Here is a 24,888-nt window from a genome sequence, read left to right as displayed (position 1 = left end):
GTCAGCTTGATGTATTATTCAGTTGCCCCCACTGGGCGGCTTTAGCCAGTGTTACTATCACAATGTTTGTGCTCAAACACGACTCAATCCGGCTATCTGTATGGATTCACCATGAAAAGGTGCCACGCTCGGGGACGCACACTGTGCACACTCATTGCCCTCTGTACGGGCTCAAAAGGCACAGAGGAATAAAAGTCTGCCGCGGTTAAAATTAGATTAGAGCTGAAAAATTGCAGAGAGGAACTATGAATACTTTGTCAGTGGGTTATTCCCGCACAGACGCTGCCAAGAGGAAAACTCGCTAACGTCAGTGAGAGCACCAGCGCTACCTCGGGCTTCTACCTTCATATCGCTGGCCCTAATTAAAAAAAAGAGGATCTCTTGGTGAGGCCACTGCTGTGATGTATCACCCCGGTGTCTATTGATCTATGTGTTTTTTCTCTTCCTTCCCTCGCTGTGTGTGTGTGTGTGTGTGTGTGTGTGTGTGTGTGTGTGTGTGTGTGTGTGTGTGTGTGTGTTTCTACCTTGTGAATCTGGGTGAGTGTGTATCACGTGTGCTCTTTTGTCTCTGGGGAGGCTCGACACACACGTTCAACAACACGTTTCAAAGGAGAAAATGGAAATATTCCATGAAATCAAATACTTAACGGAGGCGTTTAAATTAAAGTGGCTGACCTGAACTTGTATTTTTTTTCGAATTCTCTCATAGTATGTTAAAATTGTCACAGTTCATGTAGTCAATCAATGAGCTACTGTGTAGACCTATAAACTGCTTTATAAATACAGTATCATTCCCAGTGACTTCTCTGTAAAGGCCATTCTGCTGCTAATGAGCTGTAGCACATACAATTATAAAAATAGTGAATGACTGCTAAAGTGTTGTAATGATGAGGTTTCCTGCACACACACACACACACACTGTACGTTTCAGTCTCATTTATATGATACCGGCTTTGAGTTGGACACATTAATTATGTAGCCAGCAGACTTCAGCATATGCAGCAGTGCAGTCGTAAGGTTTAAGAGTAATTAAAATAATCCACTGTTAAATACAAGGGACCAGACACAAAGGTGACAAAAAAGGAGATAAAGATTCAAACTGAAAAACAAGTTTCCAGTTGATGGTGTTGAAAAAGAAGATGTTCTGAAAGCAGGAGCTTTCAGTTTCATTCAATTGACTAACTGATTGATTTCCATAAGTGAGCTCAACCACTTTGCCGAATTATAAAGACTTCCATGAATCAATGGGATGTCTTCTACTTAATGATGGTCAGGAAGGCCAGACTGAAGAACTAATCTTATGAGGAAATCCTCATTCAATTCACTATAAAAAGCCTCTCTATCCCGAATCCTGAATTCAAACACCTAGCATTCACCATTCAAACACTCAGTATAACTCATTTAACCTTCTCAATCTGTTCAGCCAACCCGTGCCAAACCTGTCATCATTGAGACATTTTTCTTGTCCGCCACTTTTACAACCAGTCAAATAATCAGCTGGACACTTAATAAAGAGAAATCAGTTTTCTATGAGATTAACAGGATTTTCAGTTTCTGGTAACCTAAACACATGTTTGTTTTTACAGTTTAATGAACTAGAATTGGGTTGGGTCTAAATCTTTGGACCATAAACTGAATATTTTCCTCTTTCACACAATGCATATTGCACAAATGCTAATGAGGAACAAAGTCTGAATGAGGTTGGATTCTCGGAGTTTCACTTTAATTCATCACAACTGGTAGTTTAGAGTTTTTCGAAGCCCTGAAGGCCCAAAGAGAAAATACCCAAACATTATGTTTATAATTGTTTTCTTCTCACTGTTCTCACTGCGACATTTAAACTGTCAACATTTAAACTGTCAATGTTTAAATGTTGCAGTGCTCCTTTCTTCTGCTGCACCCATCCTCTTAACGTGACACTTACATTCTGAAAACAAATAAAAACAAACAATGTTTAAGTCAGTGAAGAGGAGGGGTGAGAAAGGATGGGAATGCTTTTCATACTTTTTTTGTTACTACTGTCGTTTTTATTTCTGGTGATGCTATGACCTTCTTCATTTGACCTAACACTGCATGTCTGTTGCCTAGGCGATGGCTAATATCTCAGTGTCCCTGAGAGGAGAAGAGATGAGACAACTTGAAGTGCATTAAAAAATCTATTCACTCAGGTCAAGTAAGGTTTTCTGAGATTTTGAAGTATTTAAAGAAGCAGCGCAGCTTGTTTTTGTTTCATGGTCAAGCACCAGAGGAGAACTCTGGTGAGATGATGAGAGCACCTCGATGAACAAATATACAGTGTACAGTACTTGGCATGCATAGACCTGACTGAACTAATGAGAGAGACAGACTAATACATCCATTCACCCGTCTATAGTAATGATTAATTTATGACCCCCTGCCTCCTCTGATCCCCACCTCCCTACTGCACACACACACACACATACACACACTGCGCCTCCTCGCTGCTCTTCCTCTCTCTCTCAAACACACACTCTCTCTCTGCATCCCTGCAACTCTCTCTCTCTCTCTCTCTCTCTCTCTCTCTCGCTCCCATCAGTGTCTGATGCAATCCGTTACCAACCCAGAGTGCTTTCCTCCCATTCAGACACAAAGAGAGCGGGAGAGGAGGGATGAGGAGGGATGGGGGGGATGAGGAGGGATGAGGAGAGGGGAGGGGGTTGAGCTGAGTGGAGGTGGTGGTGGTGGTGCTGGGGGTTGGTTTGGGAATCTTCTCCTGGAAGTGCCAATCCTCACCGTGCCCGGGGAACACATACAAGATAAACACCAGATAAGCCTGACAAAGGCAGCGGTGCCAAGGAGCAGGAATTGGCACGGGCAAAGGGGGGGGGGGGGCATGGCATGGACGTTAGTGCCGAAGCCCCCCCCCCCCCCCCTGTTGGGGATAAAAGGCAAGGTGTGGGGAGTGAAGAGGAAGACAAAGGAGCTGGCTCCAGCTGAGGCAGGAGGTCAGTGTACGTCCAACTGAGCAATGATTCCCTCGTGGCAGGAAAACACTGATGGCCGGGGATCTGCCGGGTGCTGGGGTCTCACACTGTCAATTGTGAGGCAGCACTGCTATTCTGGGAACAAGGGACTGAGTGTGTGTGTGCACGAGCGTGTGTGAGTCTTTACGACTGCTGTTGGCACATGTGCTGGAAGCCAGTATAGAGGAGATATGCGAAAAGAAGAAAAAAAGATGCTCATGCTTCACTCACACCCTGTGACACAGGCAACAGCTGCAGAGTGTCAGCATGAAAAAATAAAAAAAATACAATATGAGCGGTGCAGCATCTACATACGATTTTGATTCGCGACTGTCTGTGTGTTCTTATTTCTCCCTGTTTCTCTTCCTCCTCCTCTGTCTTTCCTTCCAGGATGTTCAATAATTCACAGACAGTACAAGTCAGGATTGGCTCAGCAGGGGGCGTACCAGCTGACAACATATTCATGGAGCAGACTAAATGATAAGAAAATGTACGAAAGAATCACTGCACACACTGGGTGTAATTCTCTCTGCACTGAACATATGTCTGTATGCATGTACACACACACACACTCCTGAATTTCTTCTTCTTCAATTTTGGAATCAGCGCTCCCAGCAACTTGTAACGTTCCATTATTTACTTGGTCGTATTTTGCATTTTTTTATTTTCATTATTCTCATTAAAGTAAAATCATGGCATTTCAAATGGGCTAATTAATGAGCAGCCTCCACAGGATAAATGCACAGAGAATACGTAGAAGTGTCACAACCTCTCAAATAAAAGGCAGAAGGAAAATAATTAGTTTGATTGTACATGTAGAATATGAAGTGTATAGAATATATCATTGTGTATACACCCACACTTAGTTACTGTAAGCGAATGTCCACGCTAAGAACTCAAGGAGAGTGTACTGAGAACTGCTCATTTTATGGTTTAATATCATGTTGGTCTTTCCATACACTTCCTGAGTGTAACTGTATTCACAGGTTTACTCAGAGCAGCTGTGGCTCAGGAAGGTCGAGCGGGTCGTCCACTAACCAGTGGGTCAGTGGTTCAATCCCAGTCCCCTAGAGGACACTGAACCCCAACTGTGAGAATGTGCGTGTTTGAGTGGCAGAACTATACTTCTATACATCAAGACTTGAAAAGCTGCTAAAGAAATGCACACCATTTACTCTTGGTAGAAAAAATTCATCCTATACAGCAGCAGCGGTTAAGAAAAGAACGGAAGTGTTTACTGGCATGTGCCATGTATCTCGTCTTTGAACACAACTTAACTGTCTAGAACAGTGTCTCAGAAGGGTCCTGTCATCTCCCCCCAACACACAACAATACCACCACTGGATTGTTCCAGTTGCTCTACAGTTCCTGCTCTGCACCACTGAGCTCTCACTCACTCCAGAAACTCAAGTCCATCATCATCCATACTTAAGTGAACCTAGTTTTATACCTGTCTCAGGCTAAATAGAGTCAATTACTCACATTACATGAGTTGAAGCGGATACCGGGAAATAAGTTAAGAACACTAAGTATTAATATATATAGCCTGTCTACTCTGATTATAACACATTACTCACATATATAACATTCATCATAATTTATCAATCACATTCCCATTTCTATTACACACTTTAACTGCATTCTCTTATTCTTATTCATCAATTCTGACACAGGTAATAATGGATGAAGAAAAAAAGTGTGTAAATAAGATAAACAAGACACAGAAAAAGATGTGTGATAGTATTTTCTAACCTTATTAAAACGTAAATTTCACCCTATAAGAAGCCACCAGCATTCTTTAAGCATCTCCACCACTTTCTCCTTGAAAATATCACCAGTAAGAACGGTATATTTCAAATTAGACTGCTTTTAGGTATGAAAAAGAAATGGCTATATTATTTTTCTTGTCAGAACACTATTAAGTATGCAATACCAGCGACACACGCTGTGGAGATGTCACACAGTGTTCCTCACTGAGGGACTCCCACCTGCTTGGAGCAGCTGAACCTGAGCACAGCACAGCACACTCCACTTGCATCAGCAACTTTCTGCAGCCAGAGTTTCCTGCTCGCCGCCTAATTCGCACTACATTTGAATGACAATGCAATTTACAGCTTTCACAATTCAAACGCTCCAACACAAATATAAATAAATGGTTGATCTTTGTGTTTGCTGCCTCTAAGCAATATTGAAACAGATTCCGAAAATGAGCCATTTGACAGCCGGCGTGAGTGGTTTCCTATTTCTTTTTGAACACTCAGCATTTGGGGGTCGAGACGTGAGCAACGCTGCGTCGTCACCTGCAGGAGAAGGAGGAGCCGGACGGGTGAGCTGTGTGACGGGGCCGTGATGGCTGGAGCAACAAGTTGAGCTACTGTCATCACACCCACCCCTCCTATTTACTCAGTTTCAGGCTCTCCCACACTGGCTCCACAGTTACACAGCGTGACACCGACACACACAGCCGCCCTCCCCTCGGAGAGAGAGAGAGCCAGTGAGAGTGAGTGGTGAGAGCTCGACTCAGCTCATCTCTCACCTCTCACCACCGCTCACTGTCCAGCTTTTTAATGGTCTCATACCATGAGCCAGCCACTGGAACATCAAGGAGAGACACTGCCAAGCGGCGTCACACTCTCACACATGGTCACACATGTGGGCCACATGTGGTGTGGATCGCTGATCAGCCACAACATTTAAGCAGCTGACAACATCTCGTGTGTGTGTGCGTGTGTGTGTGTGTTAGTGGGGGTGTTCATCTGAACGCTCACTCACCTGTTGCCCAGAGTCTTCTCTTCCAGGTCGTGTGGCTTGAAGAACCACTTCCCGAGCCGCACAAATCCTTTATCCATCAAACACCTGCAGCAGCGAAGAGAACGGGGGAGAAGGAAAATCAGTCAAATAAAAACAACAAAGACAGACAGGAAATGATTTAATCTCTCTCTGTACATCTCATTTAGTGTTTTGCTCACAGGAGGAGAGTTCAACACAGTACAGGAGCCTGACATAATTAAAACTTCAGTAATGCAACAGGTAGCAATTCCCGTGAAGAGGTTCTCACTCAGCTCACTGCTGATTTCTGAAGCCGACAGAGAAAAACAACCATTCACACCTATGAACAGTTTAGAGTCTTTAACTGCAATCTGCATGTCTTTTGACTGTGGGAGGAAGCCGAAGTATCAGAGAAAAACCCACGCACACATGTTGGAAAACATGAAAACACCACACAGGAAAGCCCTTGAAACCTCCTAGGTGTAGGAACACAGTAGGCTGACAGTAGGGCTACAGAAGGGTGGCAGTGAAAGAGACAGTAGGGCTACAGTAGGGCAACATTAGGGAGACAGTAGAGCGACAGTGGGGCGACGGTGGGGCAACAGTAGGGCTAGAGAAGGGAGACAATGAAAGAGACAGTAGGGTGACAGAAGGGCGACATTAGGGCGACAGAAGGATGATAGTAGGTTAACCGTAGGGAGACAGTGATGAGACAGAAGGGAGACAGTAGGTTGATAGTCTGAAGACAGTAGGGAGACAGTAATGAGACAGAAGGGGGACAGTAGGTTGATAGTCGGGAGACAGTAGGGGGAGACAGAAGGTTGACCATAGAGGGAGACAGTAGGGAGACAGTAGGTTGACCATAGGGGGAGACAGTAGGTTGACCATAGGGGGAGACAGTAGGTTGACCATAGGGGGAGACAGTAGGTTGATAGTAGGGCTGCAGTAGGTTGACAGTAGGTTGACCATAGGGGGAGACAGTAGGGAGACAGTATAGGGTGATAGTAGGGCGACAGTAGGGAGACAGTAGGGTGATAGTAGGTTGACCATAGGGGGAGACAGTAGGTTGACCATAGGGGGAGACAGTAGGGAGACAGTAGGTTGACCATAGGGGGAGACAGTAGGTTGACAGTAGGGAGACAGTAGGGCGACAGAAGGGTGGCAGTGAAAGAGACAGTAGGGCTACAGTAGGGCAACATTAGGGAGACAGTAGAGCGACAGTGGGGCGACGGTGGGGCAACAGTAGGGCTAGAGAAGGGAGACAATGAAAGAGACAGTAGGGTGACAGAAGGGTGGCAGTGAAAGAGACAGTAGGGCTACAGTAGGGCAACATTAGGGAGACAGTAGAGCGACAGTGGGGCGACGGTGGGGCAACAGTAGGGCTAGAGAAGGGAGACAATGAAAGAGACAGTAGGGTGACAGAAGGGTGGCAGTGAAAGAGACAGTAGGGCTACAGAAGGGTGGCAGTGAAAGAGACAGTAGGGCTACAGTAGGGCAACATTAGGGAGACAGTAGAGCGACAGTGGGGCGACGGTGGGGCAACAGTAGGGCTAGAGAAGGGAGACAATGAAAGAGACAGTAGGGTGACAGAAGGGCGACAGAAGGATGATAGTAGGTTAACCGTAGGGAGACAGTGATGAGACAGAAGGGAGACAGTAGGTTGATAGTCTGAAGACAGTAGGGAGACAGTAATGAGACAGAAGGGGGACAGTAGGTTGATAGTCGGGAGACAGTAGGGGGAGACAGAAGGTTGACCATAGAGGGAGACAGTAGGGAGACAGTAGGTTGACCATAGGGGGAGACAGTAGGTTGACCATAGGGGGAGACAGTAGGTTGACCATAGGGGGAGACAGTAGGTTGACAGTAGGGAGACAGTAGGTTGATAGTAGGGCTGCAGTAGGTTGGCAGTAGGTTGACCATAGGGGGAGACAGTAGGGAGACAGTATAGGGTGACCATAGGGAGACATTAGGGCGACAGTAGGGGGACAGAAGGGAGACCATAGGGGGAGACAGTAGGTTGTCAGTAAGGCTGCAGTAGGTTGACAGTAGGTTGACCATAGGGGGAGACAGTAGGGAGACAGTAGGGAGACAGTAGGGAGACAGTATAGGGTGATAGTAGGGAGACATTAGGGCGACAGTAGGGGGACAGAAGGGAGACCATAGGGGGAGACAGTAGGGGGAGACAGTAGGGAGACATTAGGGCTAGAGAAGGGCGACAGTCAGTGAGGCAACACTGCTAACACCACCATGCCGCCCTGTATAGAAACAGTTAGATGTATTTTATATTGAGTGTAGTAAGTTTTAGTATCTCTCTAAAGACAAATTGAGCAGAAAGAGATGCAGAAAAGAAATGTTGACTCTCTGACTGCTGGAATTGGTTTATGATTTTAGTTATAGCACATAAACTGCAGCAGCGGCGGTCCCTGAGCTGCAAAGTTTGAAATGTGGAGTTTATGACAAGTGCAGAGGATGCGTTTAAAGGTATATTTAATTTGCCTGCCCGAAAGGGATGTGCGCTACACACACACACGCACGCTTTTCTCGTTTCTTTAATTAGATCAAGATTTGATCACATCAAACAGTTCAGTCATCGTGCTCCCTTTTTGGCGATCCCTCCAGCTGTGCTCTTCCTCACATCACTTCTGCCTCCTTCCACAGACGAGACTCAGCGGTCAACGCCCTCCTCTCTGTGTGCAGGTGCCAGAGAATTCCCTGCTAGAATCTCTGACCCCGGTCAAGGAATTACAAAATTATTTTATGGCCTCCTCTCCACTCAGCCAGACTCCAACCAGCTATCCGACTCGCTCAGCCTCCAGCTCTCCCATCTTTGGTACGCTCTTATCACAGTATCACTTCCTTCTCTAAACCACGGCTGCTCACTTCACACATGATCCCTCTCTCTCACTCGCTCGGAAACTTCTACTTTTATCATGAGCTTTACAAAGAACTTGTCTCAGGCGAGAGGTGGAGCAGCCGAGTGCAGCAGACAGTCACAGGGAATCCAGCGGGGGGCATCCCCAAGTGTGTTCACACATCTAGTTCTCCTGGATTTCCACAGACATTACACTAGGAGGCCAGGCAGAGAAAGTCTGCAGAGTGTCTCATTCTTACAGTTGCGTTCACTCATGCAACTCATTCAGAGAAAATACAGAGTTCAGTGCATGTCCGAAATCAGAGCCACAGTAAAGTTCCTAAAAGCTCCACTATGCAGCAATTGCTACACACACCATTATATCATTCACAACAGCTTTACTTGTCATTAGCATCTACAGCGGTTCTGAACAATGATAAGAAAAACAGAAGTGGCCTGACACAGAGGTCAGTTTCCCCTGTTTCCTATGACAGAGGAAGTGGAAGTGATCCCCGCTGTGTTGAAATAGTGAGTTATAAAGGAGTTAGCTTCAAGGTAATAGGAAGGTTAATTCAACCTGCCCCCTATGATGATCACTGATGCTTAACTTAATAGAGAGCAAATATGTGCTGCTTCATTTAACAGATGGCTCTGACTCAGAAAGGAGAGCTTTGGGTACTTGAGCAAGTGATTCAGTGCTCAGGTTATAATTTCATTAAGGTGAAGCTTCTGGAAGGAACTGCAGCTGCCTATCAATTAGACCTTAAGTTGTTTTGTTTGCTGAATCAAGCGTTTGTATCACGTATCTTTCTTGTGCATTTTTTTTATAGGAGAAAGATTATATTTAACGTTTTGAGGGCGGTTAAATGTTCGATAGTTCTTTTTATTACGCTGTAGTAAACCACATTAATACATTATTCTGGTTAATGCATGTGGTGACGTTTTAACTGAAGTCTGTCTTATCTGCTAAACTTTCTAATCACGATCTACACACTGTAAATACAACAGAGCCCATATGTCAGCTGATGTACATAATTAAAAGCTTTATGACAAAGAAATGTAATTAAGGTTCGATATTTCACAGTTTAACCATGAACTTTGTACTTAATAGCTCAATTAAATTTAAATATTAATGCACATCCTTTTTTATTTCTGGCAGATTTAGTTAACAATATGTCTATGAGAGGCTCATGTTGATGTAATTATTATTATTATTATTATTATTATTATTATTATTATTATTATTGTATTATTGGTGTACAATGTTATAACACAATGTTTTCACGATTTTATGACATTCAAACATATCAAGATATAATGTGAAACATCATATGTCCAACGCTCGAAAGGTAGCATCATTTCTCACTGAGCAGCTAAAGTGGAAAATATCAGAAAATATCTTGTTATAATGTGAAAAATATCTTGTTACAATAAACTTTTGACCTTATGCCATAACACTGATTGTGTCGTTGCAGGTGTAGAAGCATAAAGCAGCCTTAAAGGAAAATAACCTTAAAAAGCAGTAGTTCCAAACAAGACTTAAGTCAATGTATTCTGTTACATTCACAGTTAAACTGTGGAAAAACTCAAAAATGCCTCTGCATGATATTCCTCATTAAAAATGTATGACATTACAATGTGACTGTTCCGGTTATGTAACATGTTTTCATATACTGTGTATGTCATTCACGTCCTGACTGCAGTCTCCTCACTGTGCGGCTAATGAAGTGCCTGTGGAAAAAGACGATGGTTTTACCTTTCCAGCAGGTTGTGAATGGCCTTGAACAGGAGAGTCCTGCACTCGTAGGACAGGCCGCACTCCCACAGTCCCTCCTCGGCCACTGAAACACAGGCGGGAAAAAAACACAACCATCAAATTATGAATCCTGATATGTTATTAAACATAAGAATTAAGTGACAGGCAAACATCTACATTCACTTGCTTGAAGGTAATAAACAGCACATAATTCAGCAGCGTGTGTTTATAGCTCACTCGGTAAAAACATGTGCTGATTTGAAAACCTGCACATCACATCAGATATTACCCTCGAAGTATTGTGTGCACGTGTGTGTGTGTGTTTGTGTGCGTGCTTGATGCCTGTGTGTGTGAGTGTGTGCACGTGTGAGTGTGTGTGCTTGATGCCGGTGTGTGTGTGTGTGTGTGTGCAGAGGATGCCTGGCTGTACAGCTGTCAGGTTGGCTGCAGCGACAGCCCAGTCAAACCCCATGCAGTTGTCAAGCCCAGTTAGGAGGAGAATGAAAGTGTGCTTGTATCCGTGCAGCCTGACACACATGCTTGCGTGCTCAGGTCCGTACATGCAAACAAGAGTTTTTGGATCAACTGTTTTTTTTCCACGTGTTTGAAATCAAAGAAATCAGCAGCACTTTGGCTCCAGCCTCTGACGCACCAGCACAGCCAGTTCACATGTGTGTCAAACAACTCTCCTCAATTCTTTTACCCTGCAACCTTATACCACGACTCCCCCCCCCCCCGTCGCCCTTCTCCCAAAAAGCAGGAACACACACACACACACACGTGCGCGCTCACACACACACAGCAGCCAGTTAACAGTGTTTCTCTTTGTTCTTTGCCATATACCTGCAGGGCTGCTGGAAGAACTGGATGATTGTGGGTGGGTGTTTGCTTATAGGGTGGTGGCAAACAAACCAAGCATCACAGAAATACACAAGAAAAAGAATGAGAGGCAGTGGCAGATCGCCTGGGGGATGGGTGGCACATGAGGTTCTCTCTTTCCTCCTCCTCCTCTTATTTCTCTTTCCTGATTTTCTTTGCTCTCCCTTTTCTGCCTGTGTATTCCTTTCTCCTCCTTGGTTGCTTTGTTGATATTTCCCTCCTGTTTTTTTTTTTCCTTCTTCCTCTTCATACCACAGTGAATGAAATTTCCTTACTCGCCAGAATTACCCGGTAACCATGGAAACGCTGGCGGTGAGAACATGGCGCCCTGGCATTCAATTTCAACACTGGTCCCTCCCGCCCCTCACCCTCCTCCTTCTCCTCCTTCCTCTGTTCTATTGCTTCCAACGCCCCTCCACCACCACCGACGCCACCCGCCCCCCACCCCCCACCCCCCACCCCTCATTTACTCCTGCTTCAGGGCTCAGACAGGAAGCTCGCTCGAGCCAGCTCCTCCACAGAGGAGAGAGATAGAGCAGGCACCATGAGCAGAATGCCAAGTCTCCAGCAAATCCAGCTCATTAGCTCTCGCCGTCTCTGTGCCTCTCTCTCACTCTCTCCCGCGCTTAAAAATCCCCCCAAACTTTTCTCCTTTCTCCCCAACTCTGCCATTCCTCCGCCACTCATCTTCATTTACTCGTCATGACTCCCACAGCAGGCTCCTGACCCCCACCACTCAGAAACTGTGTCACCCACTCCGCAAACCTCACGTCCTCCCAGCGCCTCCCATCCAAAAGTTGACAAAACGGAACCGCACGCACCCTGATAAAGACGTTAAGATATAAAACATCCACTTCTCATATCCTAATTCCTGCATTTGATCTTTTAAAAGCCCCTGAAAGAGGAAGAGTGACATGTTCCACACATCCTTAAAGCGGCGGCAGCACAAACATGCAGGCTGGAAACATGCAATCCACATTAGACACTCCTGTTTATACTGTAGTTGTCAAAGAGCCAGCTCACTGCACCATATCAACCCGAGGTGTGACAAATCACTTCTGCAGGCAAACAAGGTCGAGCATCCACACGAGCACACATACATTATAAATACAGCAAAAGGAGTGTGGAATACACTATGATCTGATATATTAAAAACTGGGATGTGAGAGGCATGTACTCGGAGGAATCGCCATGAAACTGTCATTTCACCGACAGTCAGTCAGCGACCAACATGATTTGAGTTTTTGCTGGCTGTTAATCAGAGGAGGAACACAGATGGCCCAGGGGAGAAGCGTGCTGCAGACACTAAATGCACAGCTAAGTGCAATAGGGCTTTACAGCATCGCGATCCATCATTCATCACAGCCTGAGCTACAGGGAACTGCATCATGCCTGAAAGACTTTAAAAGCAGTGCATGTAGTCAACCTCGCTCTCAATTAGATTAAACTGAAGGCTCATCATTTCTGTGTGTTTTTACTGAGAACCACTGATAAACAGCCAGACGTCCCTTTTTTTAAGAAGATGCAGAGACATTTAAAAGTTGTTTACATCCCGATTTTCTGTCCCACGTAAACACAAATGTGATGTTTGATTCCAACGAAAGAAAAATGGATTAAGCTCCAGATTATGCAAGTTACATTTTTAAATTATATATTTATTAATTAATTAGTCTGTAAAATGTTTTAAAAACAGTTTGAAAAAAAGGTATTCATCATCTCTCCATGTGAATCTTCTATAAAAAGCAAATATATTTAATAAACTGTTAATTGCTAATCATCCTATTCGAAAAGCAGACTTATTTTTTGTCTAAAAAACATAATCAGGCAACAATGTCACTTAGACAGTGCGTACCTCCTCCAAGGCTCACTATGAAACCACAATTACATTAACTAGATCTGAATATTTATTTGGATGTGCACAAAATTTCACACACTCATAAATATCATGACTGAGTTTTTTCAGCATGATGTATTAAACATTCTTAAAAAAAAAAAAAAAATCAATGAAAATGTTATTAAACTTCCTATCTTGCAATGTTAAAGAAGGGGTAGAAAAAAATCCTGGATCCCACAAGAATAAATGGGTTCTTTCTCGGGTCATGTACCGCCCTCCTACAAAAACTGACAAACAAACGCAGAGAAATACATGCTGCAATAATCCTTTAATAATAATTATTGTTAGAGTTAAATCCAAATGATCATAAACAAATCTACAGATGTGCTTGAGTGTAGTGTATTTGTGCTTGTGGCGTGTGCATGGATTTTTTTCCCTCACTGTAAGAGAAAAATCAGGTATTTAAATGATCAGCATCATGACAAAACGACCCGTGTGCTGATGTGTTCATGTTCATTTATGCAGTGTGTGTGACAAGTGGCTTCCAAAGTGCCCCAGTGCACATGCAACCCCTGTGCCCGCCTTTGCATGCGTCTGCCTGGGTACTGTACGTGTGTGCGGTTGTGTGTGAGTGTGTGTGCACGGCGAGGTAACGTCCTGACAAATTCATGTTTATTCCACACAACCCCCCCGTCCCCCGTCCCCGTGCCACAATGCTCTTAACTGCAGCACCACCCCAAACACAAACAGGCAGTGATGGAACTGGGTCGCCTCCACCACTCCTCTCTCTGCAGCTTCCACCTCTCCTTCCCGTCCTCTGTATCCAAACCCTGTCTCTCCATCTCTAGCTGCCTGTTTCTCTCTGTCTCTCATCTTCTCATGCGTCTCACAGCATCTCTCCCGCCTCTTCCCCCCCCACCCCGCCACCCCCCCAACTGTGCCGGTCTCGCACCGCTAGGGGGAGTGACCACTCACAACTACAATACTGTGCTAACAAACACAAAGCTGGTATTGATCTGAGAGGGAGAGGAGGCGGGAGTTGAGGTGTGACAACACTCTGTCTCTCGCACGATGACACTTCTCCACACATTTCCTTCCTTCCTTCCCCTCTCCCCCTCTCTCTCTCTACCTCTGTCTCCCTCTCGTTTGTTCATTTGTCCTGGATCAATAGCACCAGCAGACTTGGCGTCCAGTGGTGTCTCTGGATTGTGCCGGCTGTGGACTCTCACTTGGCAGTTTGTGTGCATGTCACATTGTGTGTATGTGATTTCACACAAAACCCCAGCGCCACTTTACTAATTAGCTGCTCTGCTGCATGTCTGAGCAGAGGTGGGTCTCTGCTGCGTGTGTGTGTGTGTGTGTGTGTGTTTGTGTGTGCGTGCCTGTGTGTAAACATAACTTACTATATGTGCTTTTCCGATAAGAGAGAATGATTACAAGGCTGCGCAACTGGACAGAGAGTGAAAGAGAAATAAAGGGACGAGAAAAGAGGAAGAATATTGACGATGGTGATGATGCGTCTCTATTGTTTTTGTGTGTCTGTGGATGTGAGAGTAAGTGGCAACATTTACTGTGATAATCATCAGAGCATCATCTTGATACCAAAACACTCAAATTCATCCATATGAGTTCAAGATTTTCAGCCTATAATCAAATATTAATTAATTACTTCAATTTAAGCTTTATAATTATTATTTTGTTGACTTAAACATTTACATCTAACATCTGTAAACACTATAAACATCTCAGAAACATGATCAGGTGGGGTAAGACAATGAAATAAGAATTGGGGCGAGGGCACTTGATCCTTCCTCAGCACAGACAACGTGACCACCCATGTGGATAATGTCAGGTATGTGCTCTGAAGAGAAACTACACATGTAAATGACACGTCTATAATCGTGTTAGTGTCGTGTAAAGCTCTCATTGCGTTTTAAACGGCACCACCTGTCGTGACGTGAGCGTTAGCGGCTCGCGAACGCGCCGAGACGCTGAATGAGATCTGAAGATGTCAAATGAGAAAACTGTAAAAGCAGAGAACAGTCTGGACAGCGAGCAAAAAAAAGTGATTGTTGATACGGATATAAGAATGCAATCAAACCCTGCACAGGCTGTATATTATTTCTGCTTTAATGCAACAATTTGAGTTTTGTTTTTAAAGTAATTAATTGATTGGCACGTTTAGACAGTTATCCACTCCCTCCTCTCTTCTTGTTTCTTGCTTCTCTACACTCAGTTGTATTTTCCAAAAACAAATGGGGGGAAATTCCCACTGAGAAAAGATGTGAATCAGTTTGCTGAAATAAGCAAGCAGTCGCCAATTTCTCATTTAACACTCACACAAACATTACAGTATCATAAAGTTATACCGTTATTCGTGTAGAGGGAGACACACAAAGCCCAGAAGGAGCTATTTAGAAATCTTTGCGTATATAATAACAGCGGTTCATTGTCTTCGTGCTGGCTGTTAATACGGCAATAATATGCTGTGTTATGCTGGCACTGAGCAGAAGACAGGTAGAGGAGAAGTTCATTCATGGAAAGAAGAGGAACAGCTTGACAGTACGGTCCATTTACCAGTGTGGGAAGTTTTTCTAGAAGGATATTAGGAGAACTTTTCCAGGAGTTTATTATTCAGGAACTTTACTTCCATGTCCACTGGAAAAACCTGCTTCTGCATGAGCTCCAGTTTGAGGTGTGGCAGGTAAATATGAACATGTTAATTCATTATTAGGTTTGTAAAACATAAGGTTTTGAGTTTGGCTGTTGAATATTTTTGTTCAAAAGGTCAAAGCTTTGCTATATGTTTATTTTTAATTCGGTTATTGTCCCTCACTTAAAGTTTTTAAGACTCAAGAAAACTGTGTTAGAAACGCGCCCACTCACTCGCTATAAATCACACATTTTAATGGTGTATTCTCACATGGGCCGCTCAACTATTGTTCCCGAAAATGTTACAAAATTCAGAGAAATGTCCAGACTAGTCTGAAAACAGCTTTAATCTTATTTCCTCACATCTGGACGACGATGCTCTGTCCACTTTCCTTCAGTTTTTCAAACTTTTCCTCATTTCCCACTTTCTCGCTCTTCGGCCCGTACCACAGACGTCTAGACGCTGGGGCCGTCCTATCTTCATAAGCCTGCACTTAATGAAGATGCCTCATGTTGGTGGAGACTTGCTCCGCTGCCTGCTCTATAATCCAATCACATTCCTAAAATGGGATTAAAGTCAATGGCTAATGAAGCTGAAAACAGCAACCTGCAGGGAGAGTGAGACAGAATTCAGCAGATGTCGCTCTATCAGAGACTGAGATGCTCAGAGACACCTTCAGGGGAGGACCTGTCCACCCTGTGCTCCATGCAGCCGATGGCTTACATCATAGCACAGAAGATCAAGTTCGGGACTTTTCCGATGTTTCAGCCAGTCATTGTTGACTCAATCCAAACTGTAACATCTCAGATTGTTATCTTCTGGGGTGAAGCCAGGTTTAATCTCTCTGTGTTTGCTACCATAACAGAATACGGACACTTCCAGGCTCTGTGTTGAAAAACAAGCTTGTTTGACATCAGACGTACATTTCCATGGAATTTGGAAACATTCTCCGTCCATCAGTCTCAAAAGATTAAAAGATAATACAGGCTTTTATGTGCACCTGTCAAATTTGTTCAGCTTTCTCAATTTGTCCTGATCACAGACACATGGGTATCTTATATAACTGCGGAGAGTTTTGTGCTCTGTAACAGCAGCTAATTCTTTGCTTGAGCCCACTCTCTCTGGCTTAAGAGGAAGACTGTGGAGCGGGAGCCGAAAGAAAATCTGAGCACCATTTTGTCTGTGTGCTACATCGAGGAAAGGAGCCGCTCTGCAGACCCAGGTGGTCTGTTATTGCTCCTGTGTTTTTTCTCTGGTTTGAGTCACAAGAGCATCAAGCTGGCAGGCGAGAAAGAATAACTTCACACTCAGAGCAATTTACAGGACCAGGCGAGGTCAATTAAACAGCTGGCACTGATGGTAAAAGGAGGACATGGCATCCGATCCAGCTTTTTGTAAATGCATGTGTTTTCCAGTGTACATGTATGCTGGATTAAACATACAGAGGTTATACTTGTTGAAACACAATGCATGACGTGTAACAGGTTCTGATTTCAGCCTGAACATTTTCATTTTGCACCACAACATAGACAAGGACAGACTTTCTCACCTTAAATCTATCTACTCTTCAGATCATTACCCCTGTCCATGTCACCCTCATACTCTTTAGTGACGTGATCTCCCAAAACTTTTATCAACACCCCTTAACTCAACACATCAGTATGTGTCTGTCGCGCTTGTAGTCACAATTTGAAAAATTCAGATGGCAGTGAACCAGCACCTCTGCTGGCTTTTGAACAGGAAAATACTTATTTTAGCTTTTTCGGTACATGTCAGGTTAGATTTACAGCTTCTGGTTAAATCCACGAATTCTGGCAGTGTGCTTTTCAAATTCTTACAGTCTCTCTATAGCTGTCCCTCTGTACTGCTTATCCTTTTAAGAGTCACAGCGGGCTGAAGCCAATCCTACTGCTGGCATTGAGCAAGAGGCACGGTTCACCCTGGACAGGTCGACAACGTATCGCAGGCATCAGACATACACAAATGCAAACACCACACAGAAAGGCCCCGGGCCAAGCTGGGATTCGAACCAGAAACCATCTTGCTGTTCTGTGCCCATTATCCATATAGCCCAACAAACATACACTGAGTACATATATGTAATGTCAAACAAGCTGAACGCACACATGGCAGGCACTGAGACCCAGGAAGCCCAGAGAGATGGACAGAACAAGGGGCAGTAGTGACAAAGAGGAGGAGGAGGAGGAGGAGGAGGAGGAGGAGGAGGAGGAGGAGGAGGAGGAGGAGGAGGAGGAGGAGGAGGAGGAGGAGGAGGAGGAGGAGGAGGAGGAGGAGGAGGAGGAGGAGGAGGAGGAGGAGGAGGAGGAGGAGGTTCAGAGAGACTGAAGGGATGAGGGGGAAATCTGGAATCAATTAGGTGACTGAGATGGAGTTGCTTGCATAGTTGTGGGAGTGAGTCAGACAGAGAGGCAAAAGAAGGGTGTGAGTGTTGTGCCATGAGAGTACGTATCTGTATAAACACAAGCTCACAAAAAGGCAACTGCGCCATTTCCCAGCTTAGTATTTAAGAAAGTAACGGTCCACACATCTATTCTGTCCATCTCCATGTTTTGCTCCATCTTATTCCCCCGACAGATGCACTCTGGAGTCGAGTTGCAGCCAGAGAAGCCCCACCTCTCCCGAGCTAAGGTCAAAGTGGAGGGTAAGAATGACTGGCTGGCAGCGGCCGAGGCCATGTCAACACAGCAGCGCTGAATAATCCCTTACACAACTTCCCCTCATTACTTCTACGCACACCGAATTCACTGCTAAATGTTTTTTTTTTTCCCCCATTGCTGGATATGACGACAGGGGAATTTGACTTCGAAAAAAACTTTTTAGAGCACACGCAGAAAGAGCAGTGAGGATCTGGCTGTGCGTGCAGCTGAGGTTTGCAGGAAAAAAATCTGAATATGCAGACATGTGCATAGAATATATCATGTCACACGTTGAAGTCACACACAGATTGTGGGTTTTTCACATGAGCTCTGCTGCACAGCACGTCACACTGCTTCCAGCAATGTGAATATACTTGGAGCCTGGAGCACCTCTGCTGGCGTGCAAGAGGAGGAGGAGGAGAGGACAGAGAGTTGAAAACAAGGGAGTGCGAGTGTTACTGTGAGTGTGTGTGCTTCTGTAAAGCAGCGAGAATAACAGGAGGTATGGAGAAGAGAAGCAGACGGACAGAGGGATAAAGTGACCAGGTGTTATTCTCCGAGGGCTCATTCTCTCCACGCGCACACAGGGACCTTTTCCACAGACAAACATTTTAAGCACTCCAGAGTGAGGGAATCGTCATGGCAATGTGCAGGAAACAGGGTGGAAGATAAATAATTGAACAACAAAGAGGGATGATTCCAGGCATGATGTTACCGCGCCACGCAAACATGAGCGAGCCCCAGCCGCTCACAGCTCCGATTTTCTCATCATGTAAACGAGAAAGGAAGAACGTCAGTCCTGGCCTTTCACTTTCTGAGCGATAGAAAAGGTTTTGTTTGTATTTCTACAGAATATTGTTCATTTGTCTTTCATTTAATAAACAGAAATAGAAAAGTTTCAGTTCCTGCAGTTGCTCTTTAGTGTGATGCTGCACGTGACTCCACAGAGACTGTCATTAGTAAAAGAGCATGTTGACGGTGTCATTTATTATTGACAAAATGTTTATGGTATTTGCGCGGAGTCAATGTTGGTAAATAAAGTGACTGTTACACCGGCATCGAGAGCAAAGTGCGATTATTCTCTAATATAAAGCACCGTAATATGTGGAGAGGTGAAGATTAGAGGCTCAGGCCGTGTGGAGGAATGTCATGGAGAGAGGAATAAAAACAACGTTAGAGTAAAAGAGGAGAGGAGAAAAGATAAGATGGGGAACTATGGCAGGAGAGTCCTAACAGATGAGGTTTAGAGATATAAACGGGCTCGGTATGATGCTGACAGTTAAACAGTGTGTAGGCCTCTCGCCAGCCCTGACAATCAAATAAAGAGCCAACTGTGCAAAGAAAAGCCAGCAACAGTATTATCCCACATTCTTATGTAATTTGACAGTCACTTAGCTCTTTCACTGCAACACACACACACACACAAAGACACACACACACACACACACAAAATCTTTTGATGTTTGGCTTGCTGCGGACGAATGGATGCTAAGTGATAAGTGCCAAATGTTTTCCCATAAGTCAGTGGGAAATAAATAAATGAATGGCACTTGGTGTCTAAACTGTTTTGCACATTTTTTATTGTGCTCTTGTGGAATCACAATTAGAATATTGGATTTCATCACAGAATTAAAAGTTTAAAAAAAATAGATTCATTCAAATCTGTAAGCACATTTATATATTTATATTTGTTAATTCGTGTTTTCAGCTGATTGTGGCGAGGACGACATGTATTTATAGTTTGTGTTTACAGATGTTTACAAGTGGTGATGGTCCGCATGACGGCATAATAATCCACGTATCCTTGGGCCTTTAATACCTGAATTTGATGCCTCTGTGCTTCATCTGAATTATATCATGTGACCCTGGGTGGATGTTATACTGTCAGATATACTGTCAATGGGCCATAAGGGCATTAAACAAAGTGAGTGCAGGAGAGGAGAGGCCACCTGATTTTATATATTTTTTGCATTAAAAGACCTTAACAAGTATATTCCAATGTACGCAGACCATAATACTTCTCTCTATAGACAGATGTGAATGTGAATATGTAGAATAAATGAGGTTTATAGTTGCCCGCAGGTTAACAGTCCTTGTGGAGAAACACAGAGGCAGATCACATTGACCAAAATGCCTTGGCTAGCTGCTTTTTAACATATCTGCATTGTTAGGCAGATAGCTGATTATAGAGATGAGCCAAAATAACGTCTGAATCTAAAACACCTATTGCCTAAGTATAGCTGTTTGGGTTTTGTGTGGAGAAACACGTGGACTCGACTGGAAACTGTGTGCGAAAAAACTAAATGTAGAGTCTTGGCCCAAATTATGCTGAGTACACACGAAGTCCCAAAATATTGGTTGTTACCCCCAGAGGCTCAGAGACTCCTCGGCAGCTGATGGGCTCTGAAGATAGTTGTGGAGTGGAAGAGTACACACACAATAGCTCGGGCTGTGCAGAAGCGAGTGTGTGACGCTAACTCAGAAAATGCCACACACAGAAAATATCAAATTAACATGAAAGGCGAAACAGCCCTTAAACCTTCACCTCTCCATAAAAAACACAGCGCCTGCCCTTTTCTTCAGACTTCCACCTCGTGTGACTTGTTTCTCTTTCCTTCTCCCCAACCGTGTCATCGACTTGACACTGAACTCTGCCCGTGTCTGCTCAGACTGAATCCACCGGCTGACTCCCTCCGGGGCCACACAGCCTGCTCGCGCTCGGCTCACACCACGGCACCACATCGGGGCGGGTTATTGACGAAAAGAGACGCTTTGGACTCGTCGTTCCACCAGACAAGGCGTTTGTGAAGTGGGAGACGAGAGATCGACTGCAGCTAAAGTGGCCTTTTGTCTGTCTGTCGTGTGCGGAGCCGTCTCCGGGGCACCAGGTCAGTTCAGGACCTTGATGTTTGGATTCAGGTGGAGCGAAGCGATGCCGTCCTTTTGCGGAGCTCACCTGCAGCTGTCAAAATAATCTGTCACATGTCAAACAGCTAGCGGACGCAGTATCTGATAGATTTCAACAAAGAGAAGAAGAGAACACCTTTCTGATTACAAGTAAATGGAAATTTTCTGAATAATGCAACTATACCCGGGTCACAAACTCTTTGAGGTTCTTCCCTCCGGCAGGAGACTGCGGGCCATCAGGACTAAAACCGCCCGCCACAAGACCAACTTCTTCCCTGCTGCAGTTGGCCTTATCAACAAGGCCCGGGACCCCCCCCTGACTTGGACTCTTATCCCGCACCCACGTGTCAATTCTGTGTTACATTAACACACATAACATAACAGTATATTGCATATTGCACATCCCCATTTCTCTCCTGCTTTGCATTTTACTTTTTATTTAACTTTTTTTATCTTGTATATACCTGTTTTTGCATTTTACTCTTTATTTAACTTTTATGTCTTGTATATATATTTGGTTTATATACAATTATTTCTTTCTTATGGGAAGTACTTATTGTGTTTTTATGCTTTAGGTTAAATGTATGCACCTTTTCACCAAAGAAAATTCCAGGTAGGTGTAAACCTACTTGGCAATAAATCCTTTCTGATTCTGATTCTGATTGTGATTCTGATAACACTGTGTGAGCGATTCATATTCACGGTGACGTTGTTACACGTTAAAACTAAATAGGCTAAATTAAAATATAAGAGCATTATATCATTAATCAGTGCAGCATTCGCCAGGGATGCTGGAGCTAGCCGCGTAAAAAAGGGCCTGATTCTGTGGTGTTGACCCTCATGTTAAGCCACAGACACTTGAGCACCTCATTAGAAGTGAATGGGCCTCGAGGTTGGAGGCAGGGCGGCTATTGAGAGGCTTAGCGGGACTCCACAGGGCTTCCTAACTGCCACTAGAGGGGGAGAGGAGGGAGACGGAGAGAGAGAGAGAGAGAGAGAGAGAGACTGATTGACAGCGTCTCCACCTCCCCCCCCTCTCCCTGCAAGGATTGTGGGAGAGATGGAGCGCTCACCTCGCTGCAGGCAGTAGCAGTTCATTCATTCATTCGCAGCAGTGCCTGCATGGTGTGTCTGCTCCATTGAGAAGTTAATGTAAAGAATGAGGACACATTTCTCAGGCAGGTTCTCAATAGTTTAGAAGCAATTTAAAAAAAATGACAGCTGAGATGCCTCATGTCAACTGTGAGGACGTGTTGAATTCAATCTTTTCAGAGCAGCAACAGTTTGACAACGATATTCACAGCCGCGGTGTTGCATGTTGTGGCCACAGTTCGAACCATTTTGTCCAATTTGCACCGGCGCCACAGGGTGTTAAGTTACCGTTTATTTGTTTACGGCTGCAGGAACGAGACGGCTGCAAATTAGATAAAGTAACACTTGATCTTCTTTTTCTTTCATTTTCAACCACACTGAATGCACCTATCATTTTGTACATAATATGATGTATGATGTGGTTTTTTCAATCGACGCCACTTAAAGTGAAATGGCGCTGAGTTTAATATCACAAGGTTAATAAATATAGCACAAGAGGAAAGTCATGATTTTTCAATAAAATGATGTCGTAATTTTAGGCTCCATGTCATTTTACAGGGGGGAAATCAGATATCGCCTGTTGTTCAATTGAGGGATGTGGAGCATCTTGTCAAATTGTACTTTAGTTAATAACAAAATACTTGATTTGGCTCATGAGCACCACAATATCATACGTATCAGGACTTTGTTAACCTCACTGACCTCTAAGCCACTTTGTTATTTCGTAGTATTATGACTTTTGTTCTAATTAACAACCTTATTCTCAATTTAATTTTCCTTAATTAAGTCACTTATACTCAGAAAAGGGTGAAAATTCGACCAATCCAAAGAGAGAAACAATCCAGACTTATTACCTTAACTTATTATCAGAAATGATCGCTGCAGACGGGATCTCATTATCCCAGTTTCTTTTAACACTAGATTCTAGTACTCTGTCTTTTGATCCAGATGTGAGGTTAAACAATATTAAAGATACAGATATGGATGAGGGCGCATTTAAGTTTCACTGGTATCACAAAGCAGGGATTTTCATTCCAAATGGAAGAAATTAAAAAGGGGGAAAAAACAGGAACCTAAAAATAAAATACAAAACTGAAAACCAAACAGCTATTATTGTCTTTTCAGGCCTGTGTTTAACTTCTTTCACTGCTTTAGTGGTTCAAAATGTGACTGAGCTCATTCCTGACAGACAGCCGAGGCTAAGAGTCAACATGTGGAAGCTTTCAGTCTCCGAAAAAAAACTCAAAGTAATTTTCATAATTGCTTATTGTTTTACCAAACAGCTGTGGCCCCTATAGGATAAATAGCAGCCATTGTGGAGGCATTGATTGAATGGTTACTGCAACAAAATCAGCATTTCTATGCTGGTCATAAAAAAACGCCCGGGGAGAAAATCAATCTGTGCGTTGTGGTCACCTGATGCAGACGGAGAGGCCTCTGAGGCTGCTGGCGCGTCTTCAAACGGGAGGAAGCAGGGAGACAACAGCCGCATTCATCCCACTTAATCCTCCATCATTTATTCAAAAATATATTTACATCATATGGCTTCATTTTTGATGTTAAACAAATTTTGCTTTAGTCGGCGTATATGTCCTGAAGCGACATAAACTCAATGTTCGAGTCAGCCTGAAATAAGATGAAGAGGAGGGCTATTTTTAAATAGAGCTAACATGGGGGATTTTTGTTCTCAAAGTATTTCATTATTGTTGAGGTTTTTGCCATGTACTTTAATTGCTGAAAGCTTTTGAAGAACATTTTTAGTATTTATACTGCTTTGTATCATGTGATGAGATATGATGACACACAGTCAGGCCAAGTCAATTTGATGCAGTTTTTCCCTTTCTCAATAACAATTATCTAATACCATTACATTTATGAAAAATAACAACTTATGCAACATATTTTTTACAGTTGTCTGCTACTAACCCTCAATGGAAGAGATGATTGCCATCATTGCTGTGTGTCTCGGCTGAGAGTAAACAACTTGAAAAACTAATGCATGCAGATTATGAGTGCCATTTCATTATCTAGTTTGACAATCGTAACTGAAAAAGAACACAAATACATAAATCTAGGGGAAACACAACTATTACTTCCTTTAAATAGCGGTTAATGTGCACTTCCAGCGTGAGACATTACCAAGTTGCAGATATCTTAGCTACCTCTGGCTAAACGTTACACAACCGGAAATTACTTCTGCATCGCTGCTCGTAAAACAATGCTCGCCAATGGCAGTTCGGCGCAGCTTCTGTTCTGGTGCGGTGAAGAAGAAGTGACTTATAGGAAAAGAAAACCGCAGTTTTAACCGGGTGATACTAATTTACTTATCGGATCGGGTCATAGATTTGCGCACTCACTGATGCCCAACATCGCAGATGACTGACCCGACGTTCGGGATTTCCAATGCTGGTATCAGTATCGGAAGATCGTAGGACTCTATGGTGCACCAGGTGTAAAACAGAGTCTATGTTTCAGTGATATGAGTGTACAATAAATAATTTGTAGA

The 24,888-nt window shown here is 43.8% G+C and overlaps 1 protein-coding gene across 1 annotated transcript in view; it reads right to left on the bottom strand.

The window, feature by feature from the left end:
* LOC133011131 (mediator of RNA polymerase II transcription subunit 13-like) overlaps positions 1–24,888 on the bottom strand; it is a 75,404-nt gene that overhangs the window by 19,691 nt on the left and 30,825 nt on the right. The window contains exons 3-4 of the mRNA XM_061078840.1: positions 10,361–10,445; positions 5,757–5,840 (exon numbers count right to left, since the gene is read on the bottom strand). Coding sequence (XP_060934823.1) covers positions 5,757–5,840; positions 10,361–10,445 — 169 coding nt within the window. The remainder of the gene's footprint in view (positions 1–5,756; positions 5,841–10,360; positions 10,446–24,888) is intronic.

The sequence above is a fragment of the Limanda limanda genome, chromosome 1 (assembly GCF_963576545.1).
Source record: "Limanda limanda chromosome 1, fLimLim1.1, whole genome shotgun sequence".
Classification (NCBI taxonomy): domain Eukaryota; kingdom Metazoa; phylum Chordata; class Actinopteri; order Pleuronectiformes; family Pleuronectidae; genus Limanda; species Limanda limanda.
The sequence above is the reverse complement of the archived record's forward strand: the minus strand, read 5'-3'. Positions and strand labels throughout refer to the sequence as shown.